The 15,991-nt window shown below is 33.7% G+C and overlaps 2 protein-coding genes across 3 annotated transcripts; one reads left to right on the top strand and one right to left on the bottom strand.

Moving 5' to 3' along the window:
- The first annotated feature begins 3,190 nt into the window (after nt 1-3,190).
- On the top strand, nt 3,191-4,657 carry LOC129876996 (short chain aldehyde dehydrogenase 1-like). Its single transcript, XM_055952473.1, has 3 exons — nt 3,191-3,287; nt 3,615-3,733; nt 3,864-4,657. Exons 1-3 carry the CDS (start codon nt 3,250-3,252, stop codon nt 4,544-4,546), a joined length of 840 nt encoding a protein of 279 aa, XP_055808448.1. The 5' UTR covers nt 3,191-3,249; the 3' UTR covers nt 4,547-4,657.
- Nucleotides 4,658-5,476: 819 nt separating this feature from the next.
- Nucleotides 5,477-11,602, bottom strand: LOC129876874 (leucine-rich repeat receptor protein kinase HPCA1). Of its 2 annotated transcripts, XM_055952352.1 has the most exons (19): nt 11,373-11,602; nt 11,053-11,176; nt 10,237-10,308; nt 10,054-10,128; nt 9,788-9,859; nt 9,542-9,703; nt 9,373-9,447; nt 9,223-9,294; nt 9,032-9,103; nt 8,862-8,930; nt 8,704-8,778; nt 8,546-8,617; nt 8,334-8,468; nt 7,779-8,251; nt 7,555-7,707; nt 7,131-7,270; nt 6,823-7,042; nt 6,469-6,704; nt 5,477-6,333 (listed from the first exon to the last, which is right to left on the bottom strand). In XM_055952352.1, exons 1-19 carry the CDS (start codon nt 11,455-11,457, stop codon nt 5,821-5,823), a joined length of 2,895 nt encoding a protein of 964 aa, XP_055808327.1. In that variant the 5' UTR covers nt 11,458-11,602; the 3' UTR covers nt 5,477-5,820. The 2 variants fall into 2 exon arrangements, with proteins under 2 accessions (XP_055808327.1, XP_055808328.1); XM_055952353.1 differs by lacking the exon at nt 7,555-7,707.
- Between the last annotated feature and the right edge of the window lie 4,389 nt (nt 11,603-15,991).

Below are 15,991 nucleotides of genomic sequence, written 5' to 3'. Positions count from 1 at the left end.
TTTGAGAAGGAGTAAAGAAGTATATAGAGAGAAGAGTTGCTTAAGAAAGCTTGGTGAATAAAATGAGGAAATAAGGTGGGTATTTATAGGTGTGGAGGAGGGACCTAACAATAAATAAACATAATCATAAAGGATGATCTTAAAAATTCAATGAAGAATTTTGATGTCATGGATGATGTCAAATGGTTCTAGATCTTTGTATGGTAGGTGAGATGAAATATCTTTTAACGGAATATTCGTTTTCGAAGCTGCGTTTGAATAAGATAAATTCCTTATTAGGATTTGGTGTCTTCATAAGAATTGTAGATATAGAAGTCTAGTTTCAGTTAGTTCAAGAATCATTCGATTTGGAGCATTCTACACCGAGATATGAATTTTATTCTACAAATACTCCATTCCGTCACAGCACTATGTCTTGCAAAGATCAATTTATTTGATCTACTTAAACTCCGAATCTTAAGATGTGTTCTTCATGAAAGTTGTAGGTAATGATGTTGTGGTTACTCAGAAATTTGAATCACCTAATTTGGACCATTCTATGAAAAGTTATGCCCAAATTACTTTAGGCATGAGAGAACATGATGAAAATACTTTTAGAATATGATCAAAATACTTTAGAATATGATAAAAATACTTTAGGCATGAGAGAACATGATCAAAATACTTTTAGAACATGCTCAAAATACTTTAGAACATTATCAAAATTCTTTAGTCATGAGAGAACATAATATAATCAAAATACTTTAGTAATGAGAGAAATAATTATGATCAAAATACTTTAGACATGAGAGATCATAATAAAATCAAAATACTTTAGTCATTAGAAAACATAATTATGATCAAAATACTTTAGTAATGAGAGATCATAATATGATAAAAATATTTTTAGGCATGAGAGATCATAATATAATCAAAATACTTTAGTAATGAGAGAAATAATTATGATCAAAATACTTTAGGCATGAGAGATCATAATATAATCAAAATACTTTAAAACATTTTTATGTCTTCATATAAGGACCTTTCATAAATCAAAAAAAATTTAATGCATTTGAGAGACAACATAAACTAACATAAGATAGGTGATTAAACTTCAAATATTTAATAATCTATGCAATTAGAATCATGATATGAAAATCCATAAAGTTTCATACTTGAATTAAATAGTTTTTTTGATAATTTATTTGGACTTCATGAATGAAAGGATCCATGAATCAATAACATTTTAAGGGGTGTTACAAAATCTCTCCCTCTTCTGCATATATATTCTTACAAACAAAGTTGTGTCTTTGTGTGTGGACGTTATTGTTTTTTGAGTTCGCTGAAATTGAAGAAGTTTGAGGTACCACTACTTCTTTAATGTTCTATCCGTTTATCCTAGGAGGAAATAATCCATAACCTCGGGTATAGTGAAATGATTAAATTTCTTAAGGACACATAGTGAATTCTGTGGACTCGAATACTGTTTATTTATTTTCATCTTAAACGTTTCTGGTTTACTAACTTTAATACATGAGATAACATAATTATTATGATCTACGTGATTTGATTTACTATTTTGATCTATTAAAAAGTGAGGCTTTTTCAATGAGTCAATAAAATCTTAGTAGATTGGATAATGACAAATTACATTAGTGAAATAAGAATTAGTTGATAGAACCGTATCTCGATCCCGAGTTGAAGACACCCCTTTATGGTTACGTATAAGGTTTCATGTGAAACCCGGCAAGTGAATTTTATCCGACACGTGAAATAAGTTAAGTGAAATAATGAAGGATAAATTTAGTTAATAAATTAAATTTACAAAAAAATTGATTTAATTGATTGGTGTCATTAATTCTAACACGGGGAGTTAAGTAAGTTGTAATGGTGGATTTCAAAATTAAATCAAGGAGTGCAATTATAATTTTTTAGTGGAACGATTTATAATTTATTATGATATGGTTAATTTATTCTTTTGCAAATTAATATCGTAATTGAAAGCCTCTGTTAATAAATATGTGGTCCCTGCTATGCCTGACCAATTGACCAGAGTTAGAAACGGGATATATTATAGAAGAGGTAAAAATAATATTTACTGGTCTTCTCAATGGAATGAAATATTTTTGAAATATCTCAATGAAGGCAGAAAACGTTTTGCCCCTTTTTAGAGCAAAAACGTTTCATCAATTATTCTCTTTTATTGCTCCTTCATTGTCACCATTAAACACACCTTAATGACCAAAAATGTTTTAGTTCTCCTCCTTCGAGTGGAGGAGGTGTATAAAAAGGCAATGGAGCAAAAGAGAAAGATATCTTTTTCAGAAAATAAAATATTAGCCCACACTAAAGCTCTGGTAGAGTTTGTGAGGAAAATAGAAGAAGATTGTAGCTTTTACAATTCTGGATCCTCTGTCTTTGAATGAATTTTGTGACTGCTTCAACAAGTAAGTAGCTTTCTAATTCGTTTATATTACATTATTTAGTTGTTAGGTAAGTCTATGATCTTGTTTAAAATGCTTTCGCTATAATCTAACAATAAGAACCTGAAGTTATTTATTAGTTGAATTTGAAAATTATGACATGTATTGTTTTTAAAAAGAATAAAATTATGACATGTTGAATTAGTCCAAATTGCTCCTCGGATTGATCACCAATAATTTAATATTCCATTATTTTATTTCAACCATTAGCTGAGTTAAAATCGGCTGCCAACTTCTATTCCATCTTCTATTCTATCTAGATAGTCATAGTCAATATATTACGCAAAATAAAATAATTGCAGTATGATTTTCATTTTTTAACAGTTTGTTATTGCTTGATTGTGTTATTTTTTTTTATTAATTCTCGACATAAATTATATCAGGAGAATTAATTTTAGTATAACTAAATATTAAGATAGCTAATTTTAATATAATTAATTTAAGTATAAAACATTTTGATATAATTATTTTGAGCTAAAATAATTATAAATTTGGAAAGAAAGTATATAATATTTTAAAATATCTTTCAATTTTATGATATTAAACGAGTCACACAGAATACTAATTTTAACAGACTCAAAAGAAAATGGAGGGAGCACTAAAGTATTACTTCAAATGGTCAAAGGGAGAATTCATATATAGCCGCCATATTCTGTTATACATTTTTTTTTTTAATTATTATTATTATTATTATTATTATTATTATTATTATTATTTTCCACTTGATGACCTATAAAACAAAGTACTTAGAAAATAATTCTTGAGCCTATTTCCTTTAGCCAAAGAAATGGGAATTCCTTCATCTGTAGCTCCAATTCTCAAAAGGTGAGTGACTATCAACAACTCAAATTAGTCCTATCCTTAATTAGTCAAACAAAATAGTTTGTTTCTCCTATGGTCACTTGACTGAAGAGTTGATTTCGAAAGAAAATTGAAATCAACAAAAATATGGCATTAACAACTATTAGTCGAGTGACTATTGAAATAAACTCACTGTTATTATCTTAGAAATTTTTTTTTGAAATCAATTAAAAAGATAAGATTTTCTGATATAACAACTATTAGTCGAGTGATGATTTGAGGAATCAATTTTTTTTTGTGTGTAAGAATAATATGGACATTGCAATTAAGTAAGAGCATTTAAATCTGCAGGTTAGAAGGTAAAGTAGCAGTGATCACAGGCGGAGCTAGTGGAATTGGAGAGGCTGCAACTCGGCTTTTCACAAAACACGGCGCCAAAGTTGTGGTTGCTGATGTTCAAGATGATCTGGGTACGTGTGATCATTTCATCTAAAAAATTTATTTATCATTGAAAAAAATAATTTAATTAGTCAATTGTATCATGTTTCGTCATGTCCTACCACTTGTTAATTAGTTAATTATATTATGTCTGATTAACAGGTCGTGCCCTGTGCAAAGAACTAGGCTCAAACGACACCATCTCCTTCGCGCATTGCAATGTCACGAATGAAAACGACATGCAAAACACGATAGACGGGGCAATTTCGAGGTACGGAAAGCTAGACATCATGTTCAGTAACGCGGGAATAACCGGAAACATGAAGGACCCGAGTATTTTAGCCACGGATTACAACGTCTTCAAGAACGTGTTTGATGTAAACGTTTACGGGGCATTTTTAGGAGCTAAAATTGCAGCCAAAGCTATGATACCAACTAAAAAAGGTAGCATTTTGTTCACTTGTAGTATTGCTTCTGTAATTGGTGGAATTGGTGCACCAATAACTTATGCTTCATCAAAACATGCTGTAGTTGGACTAACAAATCATTTAGCTGTTGAATTGGGACAATATGGAATAAGGGTAAATTGCATTTCTCCATATACAGTTGCTACACCGCTTGTTAGGGAAATTTTGGGGAAAATGGATAAGGAAAAAGCAGAGGAAATTATTATGGAAACTGCTAATCTTAAAGGGAGAATATTGGAACCAGAGGATATTGCTGAGGCTGCTGTTTATTTGGGAAGTGATGAATCTAAGTATGTGAGTGGTATTAATTTAGTGATTGATGGAGGGTATAGTAAAACTAATCCATTTGCCTCGATTGTCATGCAAAACTACATTTAATTTTCTAGAAGTTGAAGGACATTTAATTTTCTTGTTTGTATGTTTGTTTGTTGTTTATGAGTTCAATATCATGTAAGTGTGTTCTTGTATACCATTTGTGCAGAAATTTTCACTTGTCTCTTTTGGGACAACTGATTAGTAAATGATATTTTTAATATTTTTCTTGCAACTTGTGAATTTCTTAGATCACGGTCGGTTGAAAATATCTATTGGGTCGGGTCTATTCAAAGGGGTGTTAATTAGCAATTTAGCCATTAGCTTGTCCTGCTCCTTTAAGAGATTTTTTTCCACGTTAGATGATTCCTAGAGTTAGGGTAATGCGCTGCATCTCTAAAGGATATCTAGGTTGTGGTCAAAGAGAGTTCGTCCACTTTGTGAGGATTCCCGAGAATGGAGAAAACCGTAAGTATGTTGAAATAGTATTTACGAATTAGATATAATATGGTCTAAAGATCTCTTTTAAACTGACTAAAATTTTTTTGAGTAAACATTAGACCATTGTTTAAAATTTGTAAGTTATTGCAAATGTTAGACGACAGTCTAATGAAGGGTAAATTTCTAATGGCTATTGCACGACTTTTTTAAAACAAGGACAAAATCTAAACGAGAGGCCTACAAAAAGGACATATGCGTAAATCAGCCCCATATTTGCTATATCAATAAAATAGGCACTTGAACAATATTTAGTAGAAGTTGGAAACAAAAAAAGTTATTGAAGTTGAAGGTGGAAAAGGATGTGCGGAATTGACAGTTGTGTTCGGACATGAACTTCACTTGAAAAAAAAAAGTTGTTAAAATCGAAGATTTGTAAGTTGAAACAATTAGTTAGGGAATAATGTATTATTTATTTACTCTTTTGTCATTCATTCCCTTCCCTTACAATTTCCATATTTGTGAAGACTTAAAACTACTTACATGAAAATTGAAATATTGACACACAAAATCAAACATGATCATGCATTTTTAACTTCTCAGGGAATGGGAAAGGAGAGCGTAAAAGATCGAACTCACACTTAGTGTATAGGAGACATCGAACTCACACTTAGTGTATAGGAGACTTCCACTGATACCACTAAACTGTAAGCCTTGGTAACAGAAAATATGAACTTTGATCTTGATACTATACGTGATTGTTTCACGAAAACTAGCTAATATAGGGACAATGCAACAACTAAATTCTCCAATCCCTTTCACCATTTTTCCAAAATTCTTACTAGAGAATAAATTAAAGAATGAGAGACAGTAGAGACAAGTCCTTTTTTTTTTGGTTGTCACTATTTTGGTTCCACATTTGTTGGAAGAGTGTATCCACCACTGTAATCAAAAGCATGAGTATCATTCATTTCCCTTCTCTGTAGAGCCTCCTTATTATAAGGATGTCTAGAAGCAGATATTGCTGTCCCAAAATCCGTTATAGACGATGATGCAGACGTAGAATTAGTTTCCAGGCCATCATTTTGAAGAATACTTTCAAGCATTTTTACCACTTCACTCATCGTTGGACGATCAGCAGCAGCCTCTTCAACACATTGCATTGCCACGTCCACAAACCTTGTAAAACCAATTATATTTGGCATGCTTCTAATGACTGGATCGATCATATTGCTCAAGCCATAATGCTCCTCGTCGTTCTTATTAATTGCTGTTCTCATCTCTCGAACAACGTATTTCCCTTTCTCTATTGGTTGTTTTGCAGTTATTAGTTCCAGCATTACAACACCAAAGCTATACACATCGCTCTTCTCGGTTAATTGTTGAGTCATATAGTATTCAGGATCTAGATAACCCTGCAATGTAATCAATAACTCAAGTTCAATTATCATGCTTCAAGACAAACATAGTTCAACAAAATTCAATCTTTTTCTTGAAATACAAAGCTAAAATGTGCAGGATGAAAGAATTAAGAAGGTTGTGGTACTGACCAATGTGCCTTTAACTTGAGTGGAAACATGACCCTTTGAGCTATCTGACACAAGTTTGGACAAGCCAAAATCCGCGACCTTTGCTGTTAAATTCTGATCCAACAAAATATTAGTCGACTTCACATCTCTGTGAATTATAGGAGGATTGGCAAGCTCATGCAGATAAGCTAATCCTCTGGCTGAACCAAGCGCAACACGAAGTCTCCTTTTCCAATCTAGATAAATGCTCGTTTTCCCTGTAGAGAATAGTGGAAATTAATTTCTACAGCGAAATGGAAACATTAGGAACTTTTAGTTTGAATCAATAACTATCAATAGGAAGTAGTCTTTAATGTGTAGGAGTATGTAGGTTACCTGACAAATTCTCCCTGAGCGAACCATTTGGCATATACTCATATATCAGTACTTGTTCCCCTTGCTCAAAACAGAATCCAACCAGACCAACTAGGTTCTTGTGATGAACCCGTGAAAGCAACTCAATCTCGGTCTTGAACTCTTGTCCACCTTGCATGGATCCATGTTGAGCCCTTTTGATAGCAATTACTTGTCCATTCGCAAGCGTTCCTCTGTAGACCTAGGAAACAGAACACACGCGAATAAGAAAAGTAGCTGAAGAGTTTATCCTCTTCATTATGTATCTACAATGGATTTTCTTAGCAAACCTTCCCATAACCACCGGAACCAATCTCATTTCTCTCCGAGAAGTTACCCGTGCATTTCTTAAGTTCATCATAAGAAAACCATCTTGCTCCCTTTAGCTGTGGTGCACCTTCACTGTCGTTGCCACTTGGAGCCCACGATGCTGGATAAAGAAGGTCAAAGTAATCAGACCATTTAGTTCAATTCTACTTGCTTTCTAGATATACCGTCAAACTTCTCTATAAAGGCATCGTTTGTTCTGATATTTTTTTGGCTGCTATAGAGAAATGTTGTTATAGAAAACATATAATATAACAGAACATGACAAATCAGTTCTAAGGAAAGCTTGGTCGTTATAGTGAAATGTATGTTATAGAGGATGACTGTTATAGAAAGACCTCAATGTATATATAGTTATCTCCTTGTTTCTACAAAAGATGACATTACCAAACGGTCTACTCAGTCCAATAGCTCTTTCAGCAAGTTTCTTTTGCTGAATAGCATATATTGCAAGAGCAACAAGCAAGAGGACCAGGATGGTACACCCGGTAGCTATTCCAATAACTTGTCTTGAGCTAATAGACGTTTCTCCACGTTCGGCTGAAACAGTTAATAGTTTATGTCAGTATTGTTCTAGAAGCAGCAGTTGTAAAAAAACTCAGTAATTATACCTTGGAAAGTGTAAGGAGATGCTATAAAATAGTACGGTCCAAACTCTGGAGGCGGCTTATAAGTTTGGTTACTCAAGGAAAATCCAATCCGCACAACCTCTGATCTATTAAAATACTTTCCTGTTGGTGGAAATAATTCTAACTGCACCTGAAGATAATCATCAATGTTGAAGAAGGGGTTCTGCAGAGAAACTGAACCGGGCGTGAGATCCAACTTCACCCACAGGCTCATTTCGAGTGAATGGAACGTATTATCATTAGACAACTCCCTAAAAGAGGGTCCTCTAAAGTAGAATGTTCCCTCATACGGATAAGCACAATCACAACTTTGCGGGCTAACTTTTTGATCGGCAGGACATGATTTCCTCCCACAGTTAGCTAGGCTGGTTGAGTAAGGCTTTGCAGATTGCTGCTGAAGCTGGCAATAGTTCGTGTTTCTAAGGGCCGTGTCACACACAGGGTTTCCGATCAGACTGAGGACAACCACAAAGCAGTCAATGAGAAAGAAAAAAAAACATAATCTAATCGACGAAAAGGAGAAATGAACCATCTCACATCAAGGTATTTCTGTATCCCGAGCCAAGTGTTATTGAGGAAATCTTGTTGTTCTGTAAATCAACAAGTGTGAGTTGCCTGCCACTGATGCCACCCATGTTCAACGTATCATTCAATGCGTTGTTCCTCAGCTTCCTGCATAAGTTATGAAGATCATTCCAACCATTGCACATAATAGACATGGAATATTCAGTTAGAATCACGATACTCACACTTGCTGTAATTGAGGTAAAGCGAAAAGTTTCTGAGGTACTGATCCTTGGAGTGAGCCATACTCAATGACTCTGAGCATTACATCAGTTCTTCCTACTTAGATTCGTCATAAGTTTTTGGAAATTCATATTTGCATTCATAACTGATTAATACTCACAGTGTGGTGAGAGACTGTAAAGTCGAGAACCATACTGGCACCTCCGATTTATGGAAGGAATTGCTGCTCAAGTCCCTGGAAGAGAAACAAAACATGATATAGCACTTTAACATTGAGAAACAACTAGGGAAAATCAGGATTCTGGATATTTTCATTACAGATAATTAAGGGAATTCATTCCAGTTAAATCTGGTAGTGGACCAGAGAGTTTGTTGTGAGCCAAATTCCTGAAAACAGAAATAAGAGCACAAAGGGACTGCTTCAATCTACAAATTAAGAATTTCAAGCAGACAATTGAATGAGCAATAATGGGGAAAAGTATACTTACAACTCCACCACGCTTGTGAGATTGTTAAGATTTGATGGGACGCTACCATTAAAGGTATTTCTATCGAGCCGACTGTATATGTTAGGTCACATGAATACCAGGAAAAGATAAAAGAGTACCAGCATATAATCCAAAACAAAAGGTGAAGTAGCATGAAAGGTAAGATAAATAAGACGGTCGATTCTACTCACAGAACCTCAAGTGTCTGAACAAGTCCTAGTGTAAATGGAATGCTTCCACTAAGTTGATTCCCATCAAACAATCTGCCATATCAGAAGTTCACCACGTGAGAAGGATGGCAGGAAGAATAATGTGAATCGCTCTTTAGATACTCGACTTACACATGTATTAGAACCATGTCAGCACTAAAAAGAATGTCCGGAATGGAGCCTGAAAGTTGGTTTTTGTTAAAATGGCTGCGATAATGACATAACATAGAAGTCAGGCCTTAAGAGGTATATATACCAACTTAAGAACAACATGTAATACGAATAGACAAAGTTTACTCACAAGTGTTTTGCTTTTTTTAGAAGGTCTAACCCCGGACTTGAGGTGGTTGAAACAGGAATTTGCCCTGTTAACTGATTATCTGCTAGATCAAGCCAGTAGAGTTTTGACATATTTCCTAGAGTTCGTGGAATCTCGCCGGTGAAATTATTAGAGTTGAGTGCTCTGTCAAGGAAAATGACATGGAATTAAATGAGTTGATGATACACCTAAAATGATCACAAGTTAGTATGGCTGACAAATTCTTACAAGAATGATAACTCAGCAAGTCTTCCCAATTCCCTCGGTATGCTGCCACTGAAGCTACAGCCAGCGAGGATTCTGAAACATAAACAAAGATGTTTTACTTATATGGAAGTTATGTATCTCTCGGAATAAATTTTGATTGAATCATGATACAAATTACAAAGAATAAAAAAGATCGATTAATGACAAAAATGTAATATCCTCTCAATTTTGTATACATCACGGGTATACATTATACAATTAAAACGATCAAGTTTTCATAGTCTTACAATATGTTTAGTTTCTGCAGATCTCCTATCCTCGGAGAAAGGGAACCTGTAAGTCCTCGGTTGAACGAAAGGTCTCTGCCATGCAAGTTTAGCAACTGAAGTGAACAAATTATGGTGACAAATACAAGCTTAATTATTGCTAATATTCAACAGAATTTTACTGGATTTAAAAACCATACTCACAAGGAAATTAATTCAGTGAGCCCTCCAATGTCACCACTTAATTTTCCTCTCAGTCCCATTGTTGATAATCCCCTGATGAAGCAATAAACACGAAATTCTTAACCACTGCTTCTTTAGTGAAACAACAATTTCAAAAACTAAGGTGTTGTTTGGTTTGGTTTAAAGTATAAAAAAATAATTTTCTGTACTTATACTACATTTGGTTTTCAATGCAAGTTCTTATATAACTAATACAATGTTTTGTTTCCGGTATTAAAGTTTTGCACAAGACATAAATACCATTAGATTACATTATAATTCCAAGTTAACTAGAACGTAACCAAACGACCCCTAGATGTTGGAAGCTAAAAAATACTCCCTCCATTCCATATTAAGTGGATTTTTGAGGGATTTTTCATTGTTCAAAATAATTGAATTGTTCAAAGTTCAAGATAGATGTTTGAAACTTTTTTCATATTTGACCTCTCATTTATTGAAGTTTTATATTTTCTAGTAGATAAATAACATTACTTGCAAAGTTATATTTATGATTTTATAAAGGGTAATAGTGGAAAATGTTGCTAACAAGGGTAGAACACACAACGTTAAACAACTTTTGCAACCCCTTTAACCATTACACTAAACCTTCAACTTTTGTTAAGAGGTGTCAATACTTATATATATATTTTTTAAACCAATTTTTGACCTATATATACAATGTAATTTTCGGACGAAGGGCACCCCTCAGGCAAGGGTAGCTCCATCCATGCTCGCAAATTCACTTAATATGGAATGGAGGGAGTAACAAATATTACTAAAAACAAAGAGCATACTCACAATGCAGTTACCCTTGAGGTGTTGCAGGTTACACCTTCCCAGGATGTTCCGCAAGGATCATCTGATTTCTGCCAACTAGGCGGCGTATTTTCCCACTGGTCTTTCAGTGATCGAAGTATTGTAACTGAAATCAATCAATTCGGACTTATTCATGATAACATTATTATTATTAGAGGGGACGTAGATTCATCTGAACCAGTACTTTCAGTGCAAAACATAAATTTATGAGTAAAAATTTACAAAAATTACAACAAATAGTAGATCAACTCGTTAAGTTTAAATATTGGATCCGATTCTGTCTTTATTAAAAAAGTTCTTACCATCTCTGGGATCAGTAACAGTATACGTTAAATGGATGCCAGAAGAGAAGACGAGAAAGCAGAGCAACAGCCGGACGGCTGCCATTGTACAAAAATTGCTTCAGATCAGCAAATGACTGATTTGATTTTGATACATTTGGTCACTTATAGTAGCTGAAAAATACAAAGCTAAGTTTGGAGGGATTTTTTTTTTTGCTTTTTAGGGGTAATTGGTTGGTGGGGGAAAAGTTGTTAGGCAAATTACATTTTAATGATTTAACTTATCTTAGAAGCCAATCTAACTGTTGTCTAATCCCACTACCGATTGGAAATCATTTTCGTCATTATCATCATCGTTTTGCTACTTCCATCCACTTACAGTTTAGCATTATGAAACAATTATTACAGAATAATAATGCCGTACAGTGAGTGGCAGATCCAGGTTACTTTATCGAGTTCATCAGAATTCTGTAATTTCGAATCAAAGTATAAATTTATGTGTAAAAATTACTAATATAATAAATAGTAAATATAAACTTGTAACCTTGGAAATACTATAGATTGTGAAAAATCTTAAAATTAAACTCATAAAATTTAAATCCTCGATACGACACTGATGCGAAGTAACTGTGTGAGCAGACATTGTTTGCCTTCCTTTACACGCCGAACCACAGGTATAAAGAGAAAGACAGTGATTTCTTTGATTCTAAGGCAGATCATGATGATGATCCAATGTAGAATACAGTATAGATGATGAAGCTAGTGAAAATGCCACTAGATTTTGGATCAGATTCTGAAAATATCTATCGAAGTCGTGAAATTTAATTAGATTTTGATAATTCATCTTCAAAATTTACTTCCACCCACTAAATTTTAAAATTTTCAAAGTAAAATGCATGTCCAAACACGACTTCAAGTTTTAACTTCAAAATCTATAATAAAGCGGGAACTTAGTGTCATCACTAAATATTTTTTTCCGAGCCAGTAATAAATACTATTTATTTATTTATTTGAAATGGACTAAAAAAGTAAAGAATGTCCAATGAATTGAGATGGCATGTCTTGTATATACTGTACAAATACTATTTTTATGTTACATGTATTCAATTTAATACAACATTATTCAACTTGAATTTTTTAATTAAGCAAATTACAAGTCACATAATTCTTATGTTTTATAATCGATGAATCCTAATACGAATTTAATAATTTCATGTTATTCTTAAGTTAAATTTTAATCTCTCATTTTCATTAACTTAATACGCCTATGTAATATTTAACTCTTTTCTGTACTATAGTTTGTTTATTCACACTATCATAAAGCCAATTCATATTTCTCTTTTCTAATTTAATCACTCTCGACTTTAGTTTATAAATTATTGAAAATCCCCTAATCTGGCTCTCAGTGCATACAAATAGAGAAGCACAGATTTAGATAGAAATGGGTCTGAAATTTTAAATTTATGAATTCAAGTTCAAAATTTCATCATATCCGACGAGCCTCTTGTTCCTTTGCTTATGCTTTATTCTATTTGAGAAATAAAGGCATTGAGATTTGTATTTTGGGGATTTATTGACAAAGACTAAATTTTCCGCGTTTATGTTATTATTATTCATTCTTTACCACATCTCTTCCGCATTTGTAGGGTTTTGACTGACTTATTTTGGTGGGAAAAGACGAATGTCATCACGTCCACTTTTGAGTCGTGACAGATATAAGTATTTTAATTCTCAGGCTAAAATATTTCTAAATTGTAAAACGAAATCTTTCTATTCTTAATTTTTTTATAAAGAATTTGTATTTTTTTCTAATATTTTACAAAACATTTAAGTAAAAATAAATTGATTATGTAACCCCAAATTTTTTCCGCCAAGACTCGAACCATTCTTCATATGCGTATAGACTCGAACTGAATGATTTTTAATTGTATATATGAGTTAGGATCAATTCCTAAGTATTTAAAGTTTATTAGATGTGTTTTAGGGTCATAAGGGATTTTTAACACCAAGCCAAGTTCCAATGAATTTTTATCGGCTAAGTTTTCGTATGAGTTCGTATAAACGTCAACTTCAAACGACCATATCTCCTAGAATATAATGAATTAGATGGATTATGACCTATCAAATTAAAGGTCTTTGAGTCTTTTTTTCTAACGCCACCAAGATTGCAATTTTTGGAGTGCGGAGTAAAAAGTTAGGTTCTCTTAATCTGAAGGGTGCACGCCAAGTCCGCGACAGAGTTCGGAGTAAAAAGTTAGGTTCTCTTAACTAGAAGGGTGCACGCCAAGTCTGCATCGCGGACTTGGCTAGTTTTTGCTTCAACTTGAAATTTCGGCAAAAACTAAACTATGGGGGAACAAGTCTGCGACACGGACCTGTTCCAACTTAGTTCAAATTCTTTTAGTTTTCATATTTTTGGGAGGGACTTTTTGGTCTTTTCCCCACCTTTCCCAAAGCTTAACCCTAGCCGTTTTGGGACCAAAAAAATAGTTCTCTCATAATATCCAAAGATTTTCTTCTCCTTCACCTTAGGAGATTTGAGAGAAGAGACTGGAAGGAGAAGAAGAGTTAGGATTCAAGATCTTCAAGACATGTCCTTGATTTTCGGTGAGATAATCTTCATTTCAGGTATGTAAGGCTACTCACAACGTTTGATTAATTTCATCCATGTTCCCTACATGTTCATTGATTTGATTTGAGTTGAGTTGAGTTTGAGGTTCCATGAGTTGAGTTCTTGAGTTATCTATAATTTCTATTGAGTTTTGTATATAAATTCACATGTATTAATGATGTTCTTGAGTTGAGTTTTGTTGAGAGTATGGATTCATGTATTCATTCACATGAACCCAAGATGAGATTTCATTTTTGTCATAATTTGTCTTGATGTTGAGATTGATGGTTTTTCATGTATAACTAAAATATTGCTTTCAAAGTGAGGTGATGCATATTTTAATGAGTTTTATGAAATTTAACATAGAGTTAAATGAGGATTTTGGGGTAAGATGTTTGATGATGATGTAAATGATGTTCATCTTTAAAAAGTGAAATGGTTGATGAAGATGTAATGTTGATGATGATGTTTTGAGATGTAATGGATTGGAGTCTAATGTGACTACATGATATGATTTGCATAATTCGATTTGATTGGAGTCTTGTGAGCACTTTGAGTATAAATGATTGTTGAGAAGGACTTTTAGTAATGATTTGTGAACGTTTTTGCATAAATTATTTATGCACTATTTTGAGTTTAAAGAATGGTTATTTTCATCTTTGATTTAGAAAGAATTTGAGCATGAGTATTTTGAGTATAAACGAGTTGAGCATATTTACATTAAAACGTCTCTTTTGAGTTTGACTTGAGGAGTGAAAAATATGTTTTAAATGCATTTAATATTTACTGCATGATTGAGTTGAAAGTATGTCTTAAATGAAAACATTAACAACTGTTGATTTCTAGTCTTGATGACTATGAATTAGTCTTGAAAGGATTGCCTAATTGAATGAAGTGATGATTGAAATTAATTGAGTTTTGAAAGAAGGCCCAATGAGACTAGATTGATTGAGTTTTGAAAAGAGTCCAATGAGACTAAATGAGTTGATTTGAACTAAGTCCAAAAGAGACTAAATGAGTATTTTGAGTATTTTACTCACCTGATAGATATGAGCATATTGAGTCTTGGGAGGAGTATTGAGCACCGAATTGGGTAAGAGTATAGTCCCTACTCGAATCCCATAAACTACGTAGCCAACGTAGGAAGGGATTGGACCGTTAAATTCGAATGTTTTCCTATTTCATTGTCCTGAAATGATAGGACTTGATTGATTGATGGATCCATGATTGTAACACCCCAAAAATTTCTACGCCAAGACCCGTAGCATTTTTCAGGTATGTATAGGATCGTACTCGATGACTTTAAAGTTCATTCATGAGTTAGGATCAATTCCTAAGTAATTCAAGGGTATTATATGTGATTTAGGGTCATAAGGGATCCCAAAAACCAAGTCGAGCCCAAAGAATTAGTCTCGGCTAAGTTTCCGAATGAGTCCGTATAAGGGTCAACTTCCAATGACCATATCTCTTTGAATATAACGAACTGGATGGCCCATGACCTACCAATTAAAGGTCTTTGAGTCTTCTTTCCAACGCCACTGAGATTACAATTTTTAAAATTCGGAGTCAAAAGTTATAGCCATTTGACTACAAACTAGTACTGCAGGAATTTCAGGCCTGGGCGACCACTGCAGGAAATTTAGGCTTGGCGCTCCAGTGGCGCCCCACGCTACTATAGCGCCAGAAAACAGCCTCAGTAGTTTGGGGCTTGGCGCGACGCGACACTATTAGATGTGCAGGGTTTTAAGCCTATTTTGGCTTGGCGCTGCAGTGGCGCGACGCGCCACTATAGCCCCAGCAGGATTTTTGCCCAATTTCCAGAATTTTGATGAAGGGCAGTTTGGGCATTTTTCCTAAAACATATATACACTAACATAGGACGTTTTAGACTCATTATTTTCAGTTTTCACCTCTCAAAAGAACCCTAAACTTCATCCTCTTCTCTCTCAAATCATCCTCTCTAATTTTTCTATCAAACTCAAGGATTCAACTTTCCCTTTGAAGACCTAACACCAAGACTTCTTCAATT

Source organism: Solanum dulcamara, chromosome 12, assembly GCF_947179165.1.
Source record: "Solanum dulcamara chromosome 12, daSolDulc1.2, whole genome shotgun sequence".
NCBI lineage: Eukaryota > Viridiplantae > Streptophyta > Magnoliopsida > Solanales > Solanaceae > Solanum > Solanum dulcamara.
Note: the sequence above shows the minus strand (reverse complement) of the source record. Positions and strands in the feature narration are given on the sequence as shown.